The 14,918-nt window shown below is 58.3% G+C and overlaps 2 protein-coding genes across 4 annotated transcripts; both read left to right on the top strand.

Moving 5' to 3' along the window:
* The first annotated feature begins 294 nt into the window (after window positions 1-294).
* Window positions 295-7,349, top strand: LOC135316654 (junctional adhesion molecule-like). Of its 2 annotated transcripts, none has more exons than XM_064470738.1 (8): window positions 295-513; window positions 3,009-3,057; window positions 4,399-4,562; window positions 4,935-5,160; window positions 5,301-5,427; window positions 5,809-5,869; window positions 6,540-6,635; window positions 6,860-7,349. In XM_064470738.1, exons 2-8 carry the CDS (start codon window positions 3,015-3,017, stop codon window positions 7,019-7,021), a joined length of 879 nt encoding a protein of 292 aa, XP_064326808.1. In that variant the 5' UTR covers window positions 295-513; window positions 3,009-3,014; the 3' UTR covers window positions 7,022-7,349. The 2 variants fall into 2 exon arrangements, with proteins under 2 accessions (XP_064326808.1, XP_064326807.1); XM_064470737.1 differs by having other exon boundaries at window positions 296-513; window positions 5,298-5,427.
* Window positions 7,350-9,312: 1,963 nt separating this feature from the next.
* SCN2B (sodium voltage-gated channel beta subunit 2) lies at window positions 9,313-13,910 on the top strand. Of its 2 annotated transcripts, XM_064470898.1 has the most exons (5): window positions 9,313-9,536; window positions 11,181-11,299; window positions 12,366-12,532; window positions 12,957-13,167; window positions 13,373-13,910. In XM_064470898.1, the coding sequence occupies exons 1-5, from the start codon at window positions 9,367-9,369 to the stop codon at window positions 13,570-13,572; spliced, it is 867 nt and encodes a 288-aa protein (XP_064326968.1). In that variant the 5' UTR covers window positions 9,313-9,366; the 3' UTR covers window positions 13,573-13,910. The 2 variants fall into 2 exon arrangements, with proteins under 2 accessions (XP_064326968.1, XP_064326969.1); XM_064470899.1 differs by lacking the exon at window positions 11,181-11,299.
* Window positions 13,911-14,918: the final 1,008 nt, after the last annotated feature.

Genomic DNA, 14,918 nt, shown 5'->3' on the forward strand with positions numbered 1-14,918 from the left:
GTTCTTCAGCCACCTCTGATCCCCAGAAAGAAACCAGGAGGGATCACAGGCCGCAGAAGGGTTGCTTGCCAAGAATCTCTCCGGTCTTCACTTCTGACACAATGACTGACCGGATCAGTCCGCCGTGACGGAAGGGCTGGGGCTGAGCCCCACCTTGTACCTGTGAGGTGCCTTCTCCCTATGAAGCTGCATACCCATCATCTGCGCTCAGGCATACACGTCTATAATTCTCACTTCTCCTTTGCAGACACTTCTCATTCTGGTTTGTTAGTACCTCAATCTAACTCTTAACTTCCTCTTGCAAGTTGAAAGCGACCACCAAACTGAACGTGAAATAAGAGACTTGAAACCAAAGGCTGGTAAGTAAGACAAATGCCTTGCACGTAAAACCTCAAGATGCTTTAGCAACTGATTCTTTCGGATACTCCGAGTTAGTCACTGAAGGATACTTCAAATTAGTCACTGAAGAACCCTTTGTGCAAGAGACGAGTTGGCTGACCCAAGCCACCATAGGTGAGTGTATTTTGCCGTAATGTTCACTTTTTTGTTTGTTTTTCCTGAAAGAAGAACTAAGCAAACACAGAAGTGCTGAGGGTTTCGGATACCATGTGCAAAAGTAGAATGTGAAGGCAGTATGGTACCTATGTATTTTTTTCCCCAATCTGTTCAGTAAAGGTAATTGCCCTGCAGAAACATTTGCATATGCCAGCACCGTAATATACATAACAGCCTGGGTGAGTGGGTGCTGTCTTCAGCTGGTGCATGCACGTACCCACTAGCTGGCGTGTGTCATGGGGAGACCTTGTGAAAATACATTCCCAGGCAGGACCAGAATTTCTTCTGAGAAACAGGGTGGTAGGTCCAGGAAGGATCGATGGCAAATAACAACCAGAGCCTCAGTAGCTCAGCTGCAGAGAACATATGAAGTTCTGAGTCTAGATATCCAGTACACAGGCTTCTGTGTGCTGAGGACTCTTTTTTAAGCTGGCTCCTATTTTGGCTCCTGCATGGGGATGGTTCTGGGAGGGTGTAGCTCTGCTTGAGTTCTGCAGCTTTTAGCAACATAGCTAGAAAGTAGGATGCGTTGGCCTGCTGCACTGAGGTGTGCTGCACCAGCTAAGAGCATTGGAGCTGAGCATGAATTTTGCTCTGTTTGTAGGTCATGTGTGCACACGTGCAGGTTGTACAGCAAACTATGTCATGGCAGAGCTGCAAACAGTGCAGTCAAACCACACAGCTCTCCCTTCCACCTCAAAAAACCCAGCCCCCAAATGGGTCATGTTTTTCGAAGGGCAGGTTTGAGAAAATTCCTGAAGGCTTGCTGCCGCTTCTCAGGATTTTGTTTGTGGAAAGAGGAGGGCGATGAAGGGCAGGGGTGGTTTTACATCATTGACTGCATGGCAGAAACGCCACGCACTCAGTGGAAAGCCGTAGTGACTGTTTCTCAGCCTAGAACAGACCTGTGGGTCACCCAGCAGCTAAATCTGGGCCTGTAATCCCTGCCTGAGCCTCTCTCGGTGTGTTTCTGAGCTTCCTTCACTGGCAAAAATGCATTTGGAAAGAAAAAGGAATGAGCAAACAAGTCTGGCCAGGTGAAGAGATGGAAGCTTTCTTAGGGGATGAGCCATGGCGGGGTGGAGGCCTTCCCCACTCCCTGCTCACTCCCTGCAGAGCCACAGTAGCTGTTCCTGCTGCTCCATGGTGCGTGCACGGAGCTGGCACATCCCCGTCACCTCCCTGCTGCCTGCGCCATCCCTTTGCACTTGCCGTTATTGTCACCATCGGTTCTCCCTGGGGTGCCAAGGATGTAGGCGCAGCCCCAGGAAACGGTATCCCAGAACCACAGATCTGTCGCTGTGGCTTTCTGCTCCACAGCACTGAAGGGAGCAATGGGTCTCTGAGAGCAGCAGGAATAATGGCAGATGTTTGCCTTACATACTTACTCTAATTCCTTTCATGGCTGTTTCCTGGGGAGAATTATCTGGGACCTTTTCTCCTTTCAAGCCTTACTGAAGCTAGTCTAGAGACTAGCTGGCTCTGGCTTGCACAATTGGGGGAAAAGGAGAGAAGCTAGCAAGGTTTCAGAGCTGATTCGCCTCTTGTCTTTCTATTTCTGCAGCAGAAATGCATGTATTGGAAAATGTGTGCTGGTAATGGCAGCCTCAAATTCAACTGTAACGTGCAGGCTCTCCAGGCGGGAGGGCTGCTCTCAGTAACTTTTTGCCCTTAAACCTATTTATTAGTTTTGAATGGCTATAGTTTTGAATCATGGAGCAGAGACACAGCGAGCAGGGAACTGGCTTTTGCCTTCCTGCAATCCACGCGCGAACGCTGGCTGGCGTGTTCCTCATGATAACAGTCAGTCCTTCCTTGGGCCGTAGGGTATGTCTTCCATGTGTAGAAAGGAGATATTGGTTTTATTTTGAGAGATGTGCAGCAGGCCAAACCGAACATAGTGACCAAACATGGCACTGTCTGAGCAGACCCTGAGGGTTCCAGCAGTTCTCACCGTGTGCAGGACCCGGGAGCAAGCGGGTTAAGAAGGGGGTCTGTGTTTTTAGGACCTATATCCAAACTTCTCTGAGCATGTAACAGCAAAAACACCCCATTGCTCTCTGAGCAGAGTTAATGTCTGTGAACATCTCCGTTCAGATGCTAGAGACCCGACCCCCAAACCACCGGAAAGATTCATTACTAAGGGGAAGATGCAAAGGTGTTTCACGCTGAGCCCTCCCCCGCCCCCCCCCCCCCCCCCCCTTCCCTTCCAGGGCTCAGAGCAGTCTCAAATCAGAGACCTATCTGATTTCTGTGCTTCACTGAGTTTCAGGCTCCCTGCTGGGATAGTGGCTAACTTGACAGGCTGAACATCCAGGCAGCAAAGATTGTGCCCCTCTCCAAAGAACTGAAGAAAGTCTTTTTCTGACCTCGGGACTCAGTTTGGTTGCAAACTGATGGTGTCCTGCCCCAGGACAAACTGATGCATGTGTTACCTCTGCTGTTCTTTTTAGGATAAGATGGAGGTGTTGCTGAGCCTGACCCTCGTGCTGATATGGCTGGGTAAGCTGTAAGTCATTCTGCTGGTTTTATTACCTTGCCTGCTTTCCCCTGTCTTTGCTGAAGGTGCCATTGGCTCCTCTCTTCCTGCAGCGAGAACCCCTTGGGGTTTTGCAGGTGCACAGGGCTGGCAGCAATTAGTGGGCTCCTGGGTACCGGTAACTTTTCTGGTCTCTGGGTGCTGCGTATTCCCTTCCTGCAGAGCTCACGTATATAAGCTTCAAATTGCAATGGCATCCCTGGATGGTGTCCTGTACTTATTCTGCCAGACTCCAAGGCTTTGAAAGAAGTAGAACTGCTTTGCCAAGTCTAAATACAGGGAAAGGTGGCCAAGGTATTGATTTTTGGCTCTGCTCGAGGCAACTGGCTCCCTTGGTCTTCTCTGCCGGCAAATATTTCTCATTTTCAGCTCCACAGCTGGTCAAGACCAAAGGAAACCTGTTTGGGAAGCAGGAGCACTTTGCATTTATTATTTACACGGCATCAGACATGTACTTGGTGCTTTACCAGGGCCCAGCCCTCAGTGGCTTGTGGACAGAGTGAGCAGAGCGGCTAAGGCACCAGGAAAAGTCTACCTGTCTGAGCAGCTCCCCACTGAATCAGCTCACCTAGTTCCTGACAAACAAGTGCCAGAGCCTCAGCCTCTCTTCTTGATAGGTTTTGCCAGTGCAGAGTCTGGGGCATGCAGGGTTTCTCTTGATGAGCTCCAGGGACATTTTCTGCCCCACTTATTTCCCCTTCCTGCTGCACGCTTTGCAGCCCGCTGTGTCGGCAGCTGCTTCGTCCTCTCTGTGTTGTTTTTTTCCCCACTGTCTGGCTTCTCTAGAAACCCTAAGCAGTAGTTATGTGGCCAGACAAGTCCAAGCCCAGGCCAGCAGCCTGTGAGCAAGGGGTAAGGAAGCCAAACGGGCAGGTTGTGAAAGACGAACTGAAATTCGTGTGAAGCGGTTGAATTGCCCCTGGCCTGGTGTAGATGAGGGTGGCACTGGTTCTCCCAGGCAGTGACTCACAGGAACACCCCTGCAGGAGCTGCAGCCTTTGGCTTGGAGCCGCAGAGGGCTGGGGTTGTGCTTCCCCACTTCCCTTCTGCCTGGCTTGTTCAGCGAGCGCAGCAGCCCTTGGTCTGGTGGCTGGGAGGATGTGCTGCCCTGCATCCCAGGCACGCCAAAAGCAGGGGTCAGGGAGAGGCTTTGCCCACACAGGGACCAGGGCCTCCCTGTTGCATTCTGGACTGGTCAGTGCCATTAGCCCCAGGCTTATCTGGAGAGGAGATACCTATGGGGACAGGCAGGCTGCATCTGGCCGTCCTCCCTGGACTCATCCTGCTGTCCTTGTCCCTGGCAGAGCGATGCAGCGGGTCGGCTGGCTGGGTGTTCACAGAGCCTCAGCTTCAAGCCAGCGCTGGGGACTCTGTCCTGCTGCAGTGCTTCTTCCTAGACCCGGTGGCCATGGGCAGGACGATGGCCAAGGTGGACTGGCTGCACATGGCAGGAGCTGGCACACAGAAGGTGGGTCGGGACCAGGGGGTGAGCGGCAGAGCAGGGTACGGCGGCAGGTGGCGGCAGGGCAAGTAAGGCAGCCTTGCTGCTCTCGGGAGGCTGTAGGGAAGCCCATCTGCCTGGACCAGGCCATGAGAGGAGGAGGGTTTCTCCTTGTGTTGGTGGGGCATCTGCACCACTCCCCATGGCCCTGTACCGCTGGGTGCTGTGTCCTGGGGCTTTCCAAAAGAGCAGGGGAGTGAGCTGGGCTCTTGCGTGTGGTGAGCGCTCCACGGGGAGAGGGAGAGAGCGTGGTTTTGAGGGCTCTTGAGCAGGGAAGGCACGCAGGGCAGCGCTCTTCCACTGGGCTCCTTTCACCTGATGCTGTCTGTGCCCTGGCAGGAGGAGATGGTGTTTTATTACTACAGCAATCATAGCATCCCTGTGGGCCGTTTCCGGGACCGGGTGCAGTGGCAAGGGAACATGTCCCGCTGGGATGGCTCTATTCAGCTGCAGGACGTACAGGTGAACGACAGCGGCATCTATGTGTGTGAGATCCGGCTGCTCCAGTGCAGCAGCATCTTCAAGAACCAAACGGTGCTGCACGTCAGCCCCGTGGGACAGAGAGGTACGTGCCCTGTCACCGCTCCCCTCTTCTGCCAACCTGTTTGGCCCCAAGCAGAGGAGCTGCAGAGGCTCCAGGATTCCTCTGGAGTAGGACTGGGGTCCCTGTGTGTAACATCCCTTGCCTTGGTGTCTCCCCAGCAGGACGAGGAGCAGCAGGTGCCCTGGACGCTGCGGCCCCGGGAGGCACTGCATTTTGGCCTCTGGCTGTGGGCTGTGTCTGCGTGGCCGTTGTGCTGGCCTTCCTGGCTGGACTCAGCCTGAGGAAGAGGTACCGAGGCTAGCTCTGGGTTTATGGGGCTGAGCCAAGCACCTCCTTGCAGCCTTCCTGCCCCGTTCTCCCTGGCCAAGCACTAGACTGACCTGCCCCAAGCAGGGCTGGAGCTGTGGGAAGCAGAGGAGGGTGTACCTCCCCGGGTAATGCTGCTGGCCGCAGCAGGGTGCAGACTCCTGCTGCCCTCTAGTGTCACGCTGCTCTGGCCTGTCCCCCCTTTGCTCCCAAACCTGCTGGGCTCCCGGTGTGCCAGCAGCATGATGGCCTGGCCGAGGCACGTGCCAAGGGGTCCCAGTGTCCCAGGAGAGGGAGGGCAGGGACAGGAGGAGTAGGAGATGCTTCTTGCCAAAGATGACACCGCCGTTGCTTTCCCTCAAGGTCTGCAGCCAACACCGCCCTGGAGAGGAATGAAGACGGTAGCAGCAAGAACAAAGTAGAGGTGAGAGCTGAGGCTGAGTGGAGTGGAGGGGAGTGTGTGCCTGCCCTGCCCTGGGAGGCTGCCACAACCTACGGGAGCTGAAGAGAGGGAGGAGAGGCGGAGAAAGGGAGGGATGGGGTGCACAGGGCTGCAGGACAGGTGCTGAGCACCCACACCGGGCCATGCCCTCCCGTGGCCAGCCCCCCCCAGTGAGGGAGACCTGCGGGGTCCTTGCCTGCGCCGCTGGCTCCGTGCATGGGCCGCGGTTGGAACGAGCCCCAGGTCCTGCCGTTTCGTTTGGCTTGCAGTTAAGAGGAGGCTGATGGTGCAAATGTTCCCACAGCATCTGAATGCCTGAGGGCCAAGAGGCTTGGCACGGGGAGGTGGGGTCCTGGGCCACCTGGACTCAGGTGGGTGTCGAAGGCTGAAGCCAGGGTTATCCTCATGCAGGATGGTTGCTGTCTCGTCACTAGGGCTGTGTGTCCTCAGGACATGGAGGAATCACTGGCATGAGGTGTATGGGGCACAGCGCTGGGGAAGCTGAAGGAGGGGATCTCACACTGGCCAAACATGAGGTGCTGCTTGCTGGCCAGCCATGGCTGTGGCGCTCCGTGCTAGTCCTATGGGGTAAGAAGGCCCTCTTGTATTTGGGGACTGCTCGGTTCCAAGTGTCCTGATCTCCCCCTCATAGGAAGCACTTTACTTCTCGGTCCCTGGAGCTGAGGTGCCCAAGGCTGAACAGGATGCAGGGAAGAAGAGGAGAGCTGAGGAGACCTACCTAACCATGGTGAGGAGGCGAGCAGCTGCCCTGAGCTGTGGCAGGCATGGGCAGGGTGTGCAGCTGTAGGGCCAGTGTGACCCCCTGCATCACCAGCCCCGCCCGGGTGATGACATCCAGGGCCTGACCCGTCACTCCCCACACCAGACAACAGCGTCCCTTGCCTCCTGCCCACTCCAAATGGGCCCTGATACCTGCAGAAAGACTCACGCCCTGTCCTTTGCTCCTTGCAGCACCCCTCTCTCTTCTGGGAGAACGGCATCTATGTGGAGCTGGCCAAAAGGGTGATCCCAGCAGAATGGATGGGAGAGGCGAGACAGGGTGATGGACAAAGCAAGGAACCCTACAGTAGACCAGAGGCGGCACTTCCCTGGCCTCCAGAGCGGGAGAAATAGCTGTGCTGGGGGATTTAAGCCCCTTAGCCAGCAGGTGTGTGCAAGACATTTTTGTTGCTTTGGGCAGGCCAGCATTCTGCTGCTGCCAGCCCTTCCCTGAGAAGTGCCGCTTCACTGTGTGCGCCGTGCCGGAGCCACCGCTGGGGTATGTCCCACCCTGGTTGTCTGCTGGGGGACCAGGGGAAACATGTCTCTCTGGCTCTTGCCTCCTAGTCTCCAGAGGAGCACCAGGTTCAGAGATAACTATCTCCAAGGAGAGCCAGTGGGAGCTGTGCAGATACACCAATGGTATCTTCTGAAGATAATAAAACTGAGGGGTTCTTCCATATTCCTGGCTTCCTTTTACCTCCTGCTTGAGCGTGTGATGTCCAAGTGTGCCAAAGACTGCCTGGCCCAGGGCCTGGGAGCCCCTGCACCCATGTGCAGCCTTGCACGCGCCTGCGCCTGCCCCGCTGGCTCCAGGGAGCAGTAAAGCTAAATGGGCCACAAAGGGGTCCCTTTGCAGTGGGAAGGGGCCCACTTGGGAGCTACCGAGCCCCCCTGCTGCCCTGGCTCTGCGGGGGATGGAGGGGAGTGGGGCAGGCCCCACGGGCAGTGGGTCCCCCCACGTGTGTGTGCTCACAGGTGTCTCCCATGCCCCAGCTGCTCGCCGTGGGTGAGCACCTCTGTGTGCACCCTACAGCTGGGACTCGCTGCCCTGGCCGGGGGGAGTCCAGCAACCCCTCCTGGGCCTCCGGGGCAGCGTCTCGGTGTGCGCTGGCTCTTCTCCTGCGCTATATATAGATGTTTGACATCTCCAGGTGCAGAGCGGGGAGCCGCTGGGGACCGCTTCCCACCCGGCTCTGCTAGATGGGAGACTGCAGCACAGGCTGCTCTGGGCTGCAGTCCTTGGTTTCACGTTGACTCCCTACTCTCTTTTCCTGAATGAAGCCGCGTAAGTGGCTTACAGGAGGAATCAGCAACCAGAGCTGACTTTGGGGTGTTGGGGGTTATGTATGACTTCTGCTACCTTTGTGGGGTCGTGGGACCTGTTCCATCAGAGCAGAGCGTGCTCTGCCTGCCCAGCATCGTTGGGAAACCATGCTGTGTGTGCACTGAGTACGGATGCTAAGTCAGTTGCCTGTGTTCACCCTGGCACTTCTCTGATGCCTTGTCTCCCAGCTGCCCCATTTCCCCTCCTGGAGCTGGTCAAGGAGCAGAGCACCCCTGCATCCCTCCTGCCTCCCCATTGCCCCACCCCTTCCTCTCCTGGGCTTTGGTGCACAGGAACGCAGATGTGCTCTGGCTCCAGGGCCCCCCTTGCCTTCCTCCTCACTGATGCTGCTGCAGCAAGCCCCACCATCCTGCGTCCCGCAGCATGAGAACGGGGTGGCTAAGCAGCTGCTGTCAGTAGCTTTGTGGTGTCCCTGAGGTTACGGATCATCTCCTTCCTGCACCCATCTCTGCAGCCTGAATCCAGGCTTGGAGTCCCTGGCCCAAAGGTTTCCTTGGTGGATGGAGTGAAGGGACCAAAGACCTCCTCCATCCCTCTTATTGCTGGGTAGACCCTCTGCATCCCGAGGGCTGGATGAAGGGAGGGTGTTGCCCTGGGATAGCATGCTGCCAGGGAAGCAGGAAGGTGCAGTCAGAGTCTGACACCCCTGGGAGGCGAGGGGTCTGCCTTCATAGAAGCGTGGGAGTGGGCAGGGACACCCAGAGCGCTTCTGCCTGCTGCAGGCTGCCTGCCCACAGTCATGCCTCCTCCTGGGCTGGACTGCTGTGCAGGCTGCTTCCCTGGGACCCTCTGCCCTTCCCAGGGCAGATCAGTCCCTCTGCTCTCTGCCTGGCTTCGGGAGGGCATTTCTGATGTTCCTGGGCCCCCTTGAGAATGGGAACTGCTGCTGTGAGCAGCGCAAGCAGGGCTGGGTCGCCGGCCTCCAGCAGGGCAGAGGTAACACATCTACATGGCCCCACTGCAACCAGGGGGCTGCAGGGGCCATGGGAACCCTCAGGGTCAGGCCTGTGCTGTGGGGCACTGGCCAAGTCCCTGGGTGTCTGAGTCCCCAGAGCCCTTAGCGCTGCTTGCTCCCACAGCAAGCTTGCAAGGCGAGAGGGAATCCCAGCAGAAGCCTGCTCCTCGGCTACCCTGGGCTCAGCATGCTGCAGGAGACACACCAACACAGCCCACAACTGGACCCCAGAGCAGAAGCGTCAGGAGCGTTCGCCGACTGTTCAGGGGAAAATTTTTCTGCCCTCCCACTTCCCCTGCTGAAATCCACCAACCATAGCATTTACTGGTTTTTTGGATCCAGCACTGCTCCAGCCAGCCATATTGGGCTGTGGAAATAAAGCAGCTCTAATGTTATATGTCACCTGCAAATAACCCGGGCATTCGAAAAAAGCAAACCACCACCACCAAAATCCACACCAACACCAGGTCCTCTCCATACACAAAAGTCCTTCAAAATGAGCCCGGAAGCTTGGCTCCCACAGCCCACCTTGCTCCTCACTGGCCTCAGCTTGCTCCTCTCACTGGGTAAGTGTCGACTTGACCCCTTGCATGCACATGGCTGCCAGGGGAGAGCACCCAGGCTGGGGAGAAACACCCTCTCTGGCCAGGAGCCCCCTCCCCACATCCCAGCCCCTCCTGTCCCCGGGGAAGCAGCGAGACAGCGAGAAACGCTGTGCCGCAGGGACGGGGACGGAGGTGGTCCGATATGCACCCTTCTGAAATCCGCCAGCCAGGGTGACCTGCTTTTAGGCAGGATGGGGGGTATGTTGTAACTGCATCTTCTTTTAAAAAAGCCGTGCATCCTGCTTGCTGTGGGGTATTGTCTAAGCGCAAGGCTGTTTGCATGCCAGGCAGAGGTGTGGGCTGCAATGGGGAGAGGGGGCACTTCTGGCTTTGCCTCGCTGGGAAGGTGGTGGCTGGTGGGCTACGGGTGGCTTGTGACTGTCCTTTGGCTGGCAGCTGGCTGCTGGGGTGGCAGGCTCTGGGCTGACAGCACTGCATGGGGTGGTGGGGAACTGGTCTCTGCATTTCTGCCCTGTCTGGGAGCCAGCAGTGTGTGTCAGCAGGTTTGGGTCTATACTGGTTGGAAACAGGAACACATCACCTCTTTGAAGTGTTGTTTGCACTGTCCTGGAGCTCCTGGTGGGCTGCCTTTGCTTTAAGAGAGAGGCTGGGAAATGGAGGATAAAAAGCCTAGCAAGGTCTGCTTTAGAGGCTGCGTGTAATTTTATCTCCCAAGCTCTGGGTGCAGGGTGTAGTGTGACAGAGCGTTTGGGAATCTGCGCAGCACCAAAGGATGCAGCCTGGACGGTCAGCCCCTGGGATTTTAGCGGTTTCTTGCCCCAACTCTGTTGTCCCTCGGTGCTGGGTGCCCGGGCGACGGCAGAGTTTGGACCTGCGCACATAGGTGCTCCTAGGGCACGTGTCTATCGTGTGCTGGCTGCCTGCGAGGACCCTCTGGCTGCGCTATGGTCCTGCTGTCGCAGGTGGCAGGGCAAAGCCCTCGCCAGGGCTGCCCCACCGCTGCAGAGCCTGGGAGAGCCCCTGGTGGCACCCCAGCCCTCTGCGGAGCCCTGGGGCGCCCCAGGGACACAGCACCAAGCCGTGCCACCCAAGCTCAGGCGCACAGGGCATAGCACGAGGGCCGCCAGGCACCCAAGCCAGTGACTCTGCAGGGACCCCTCTAAGCAGGCCTGCTGGGCTGGGTCTGCCAAGAGGCCTCCTGGGACAGGCAGGGTCTCAGCTCTTCTCTCCCACCCTGACAAGGTTTTCTTGAAAGTGTCTAAGGAGGTGGGCTGCAGTGGGACAGCAAGACTGGCTCACCAGCTTGGGCCTGGGCACTTCTTTCTTCGGGTGCTGCGACTTGTCCCCATGCACCAGCTCTCCCCATTCCTGTCTCCCAGCACCCTGTGGGGAGCCCTCCCTGCGCTGGGGCTGGATGGAGGGTGCTCATCATGGCTGCCTGGCTGCCAGCACGAGCAGGGAGCCATCTCCAGGGGCTCGGCCGTACCTGGAGGGCACCCCTCTGCCTCCAGAGAGCTGGCTTCAGGATGCTGCTGGTTCGCACCTTGCAGCTAGACCTGTGGCTCAAAACAGCCATGTCTGCAACTTGGAGAAGCCTCTTTTCCATGGCTGCAGAGCATGGCCCCTTTCCTGCCCTGCTTGCAGATGGAGCGGATTGGCCAGCGGAGCAGCCTTGACATGCATCCAGCTTGGCCACAGGGCTGGACTCAGGAGCACCTCAGGAAGAAGGTTTGAGAGCAAAGAACAGCAGCCAAAGGGGAGAGGTGAGGTGATCGGAAAAGGACCTGCTGCTAGTGTCGCTGTCCCTGCTCTGTGGGTGCCACAGCCCTCTACAGCCTCGTCCCTCCCAGCAGTCCTTCCAGGGCTCGCCACCCCTGTGCTTCTTGGGGCTTAGCCTTAGAGTTTGCAGCTTGTTGGCTGTACGGAAGCTTGTCTTGGCATGCGCGCCCTCCCTTTGCAGGCTTGGGAGAATGTGCTGGATGCAGGCGCTGGGTTTTGGGTGCTGCTGCGGCAGCCAGCAGGCATGGGGAGCTGCAGGAAAGGAGTGGAAGAGGGAGCAGGGCACAGACACCCCATCACTGCCCATGCTCTGAGGGAGCTGTCCTGCCCTGCGAGCTGTGCTGCGTAATGCCCCTATTTCTCTGCCACAGTGAGGCCAGCTTGCAGGGACTGGCCTTGCCCTCCCTGGAGTGACTGACATCTTGACCCAGGCGTTCCCAGCTGGAGAATCCTTCCATGAGCACCACTGGGAGTGGGGAGCATCTGCATTCCCCCTGCAGCCCCCGGGGGCTGGCCCTCGCAGATCCCAGCCCTCGCCACTGTAGTGCATCCTGCCAGGAATGAAATCTGATGAACACAGCCATAAATTTCTCAGCGGATGTGGCACTGAGCCCTGCATGCTAATGCTGCATTCAGCCCTTTGCATAGCGTTATCGATTCTGCAGCAGGAAAACCTCGTTTAAGTGGCAAGGAGCAGGGCTTGCCTGGAGCCAGCAGAACTTAGCGCCGTGCACAATCAGGCCAGGCATGGCAGGGAGGGGTCATCAGGCCTTGCAGAGCAGGGCTGATGCTCTTTCTGTCCAGCCAAGGGATGATGCCAGGGCTGGGGCTGCTCCCCCCTTGTAACCGCTGCACAGGGAAACCGTGGTCCTGGCTGGCCACAGTGTGGTCAGTGCGTGGATGTGCCTGAAAGGCAATCCCAGGCCACAGGGTGAGCCCTGTGCAGCTGGAGGGTGGGAGGGGGAGAGCAGCTCAGCCAGCAGGATGGCTGCTTGTGCCCCCTTTCTAACGCGTCTGCATTTCTGCTCTTGCTCTTTGTGCTCATGGCAGCGCCCATGGGATTGGGCATGGAGGTCATGGCTCCCGCCACCATCAATGCCTTGAATGGCTCCTCCGTGAAGCTCTCCTGCACCTTCAACTCCTGCTACAAGGTGGAGAACAAGCAGTTCTCCCTCAACTGGACGTACCAGGAGTGCAGGAATTGCTCTGAGGAGCTGGTGAGTCTCGCCGCGGCTAGGGATCTGCTGAGAGGTCCCGGGACCAGCTTGAAGTAGTCATGTACATTGCCTGGGGTCCTGAGCCTTCTCCTTATGTGTAATCCTGCTCTCCAGCCCTCCTGTGCCACAGGGAAAATTAGCAACCAACTGCGTACAGAACCAGGGTTGGGGGCAGCTGCCCTGAGGTGGCAGGACAGGCAGGTGTGAGCGGGGAGAGGTGCTGGCGGCGCTGCTCCGTGAGGAGACCCCGGCCCTGGGCGCTGCGGCGGCCAGAGCTGTGCGGGGGCCGTGCTGCTCGGGGGCGAGCGTGCAGCGTGGGCGCGCGCCTGGGGCGGTCCATGCAGGGGAGGGATGCCTGGCCGGGGAGGCGAGCGCGTGGGGTGCTAGACACTGTCTCACCTCCTCTCCCGCACGGGCTGCCCAGTTCCTGCAGTTCCGGATGAAGATCATGAATAAGCAGCTGGACCGCTTTGGGAACCGGGTGGAGTTCACTGGGAACCCCACCAAGTACGATGTATCCTTCACCCTCAAAAATGTGCAGCTGGAGGACGAGGGCACCTACAATTGCTATGTCCTGAACCCCCCGGACCGGCAGCGGGGTCACGCCAGCATCAGCCTGAAGGTGCTCACCAAGGGTGAGTGGTATAGTAGTCCCTTCTGCTGTTGGGCACCCATGGGTGCTGGCTCTCTGCTCTGCCCCGTGCCCTGCCCTCTCCCTGCATTACGCATGCAGGGTTTGCTCTCCGGCAGTGGGAGCAAGCCCTGCCAGTTCCCTGTTGCTCCCGCTGGCTGTCCCAGCGGGGGGCTGCGTGCCCTGAGCCCCGTGCCCTGTCTCCCCAGAGCCCCCGAAGCATGACTCGACAGTGGCTGTCATCGTGGGCGCCTCTGTAGGTGGTTTCTTGGCCGTGGTGATCCTGGTGCTGATGGTGGTGAAATGTGTGCGCCGGAAAAAGCAGCAGAGGCTGAACACAGATGACCAGAAGACGGAGGAGGAAGGGAAGACAGACGGCGAAGGCAACCCAGATGAGGGCACCAAGTAACACCCCCTGCCTGCCCCTCCCTCTTCACCCCTGTACAGCGTGACCCCGTTGATGTGCTTCCCAGAGCAAGGATTTCTGTCTCCCCAGAGCATCCCTCCTTCCATCTAAATACCCAACCCAGCCTGGAGCAGGGCGCGGAGAGAAGGTCCCCAGAGCCCAGCCGCAGCAGGCAGGGCTGGGGAGGGTGGCTGAAGCACATCGAGGCTGCCCCTGAGGCTGAGCTGGGACCGACTTGTCCCCTGCTCCGGCTGAGCATGCTCTGAGTGCCAGAGCACTGCATGGGGCCATGGGGAGGTGTTGGGCACAGGGTGTTGGGGGAGAGGGGGAAGAGTGAGGCCCCACGTACGGAGGGGCTGGGCTAGGGGGTGCCGGGAGGGGCAGAGGAGCGGTACATGCAGGGGAGGGGGATGTGCCCAGATGTATGTGCTCTGTCCCACTAGAAAAAGAGAGCAGGGGCCAGCAGCCAGCAGCTATCTGCCCTTGGGGCCGTGTCTCACCCCTGAGGTGCTCCTGCTGTGCCCGGGACACAGGCACTGGCATACCTGTCCCTGAGGGATCCCAGTTGCTGCCCATCTCCTCCTTCCAAGTACCTGTGTGCCAGTGCTGAGGGTGCTGCGACAAGAAGCTCGTGCTCCTGAGGGACTGCCCCAGCCTGCTCAGAAGCTGATGGCTGGGTAATGACCATTAGCCAACGCACTCTCTGAGCTTTGCAGGTTTTCAGAGCAGCTAATGGCTCCTGGTGTGTAATGGATGCATCCTTCTGCCTCTTGGGCTATTTTTGGGCCTCAGCATATCAGCCAAATGTCCTGGGCTGAATTTTTTGTGCTTGTTTCTTTCTTGGGGAGGGCAATTCTAATGGAAAATGTTCTGCTGTGTGCCAAACCGAGGTGGTGAGGAGCGGTGGGGTGTGGCTGGTAGGGATGAAGAGGTGCTGGGAGGAAGAGGGGTTTTTGGGCACTTGCTGGGAAGTACTGGGCACAACTGCAGGCCTGGAGGCAGGAGAGCTCTGTCACCCTGAGCAACCCTGCGATGCTGAGACTGCCTCCTCCAACGTCCCTGCAGAGCACTGCACAACCCGTAACTGCCACGGCAGCGCACTGCCAGCCCGCCCAGCCACGGGCCCCGCAGTGCTGGCTGCCGCCTGCCTCAGTCCCATCCATGGTCCAGCGCCTGCCCTGCTTGCGGCAGCTCCCTCAGCGCACGCCGGCAGCTGCCCTGCGTGCTCTGCGGTTCGTTATTAGCAGTGGCCCGGGCATCTCGGGAGGGCGAGGGCAGGGGTGAGCGAGCGGTGACCCCAGCTGGTCCCACACTGCTGCGGTGCAGGGGGAGGCGGTGAGCCCCAGGGT

Source organism: Phalacrocorax carbo, chromosome 21 (assembly GCF_963921805.1).
Source record: "Phalacrocorax carbo chromosome 21, bPhaCar2.1, whole genome shotgun sequence".
NCBI lineage: Eukaryota > Metazoa > Chordata > Aves > Suliformes > Phalacrocoracidae > Phalacrocorax > Phalacrocorax carbo.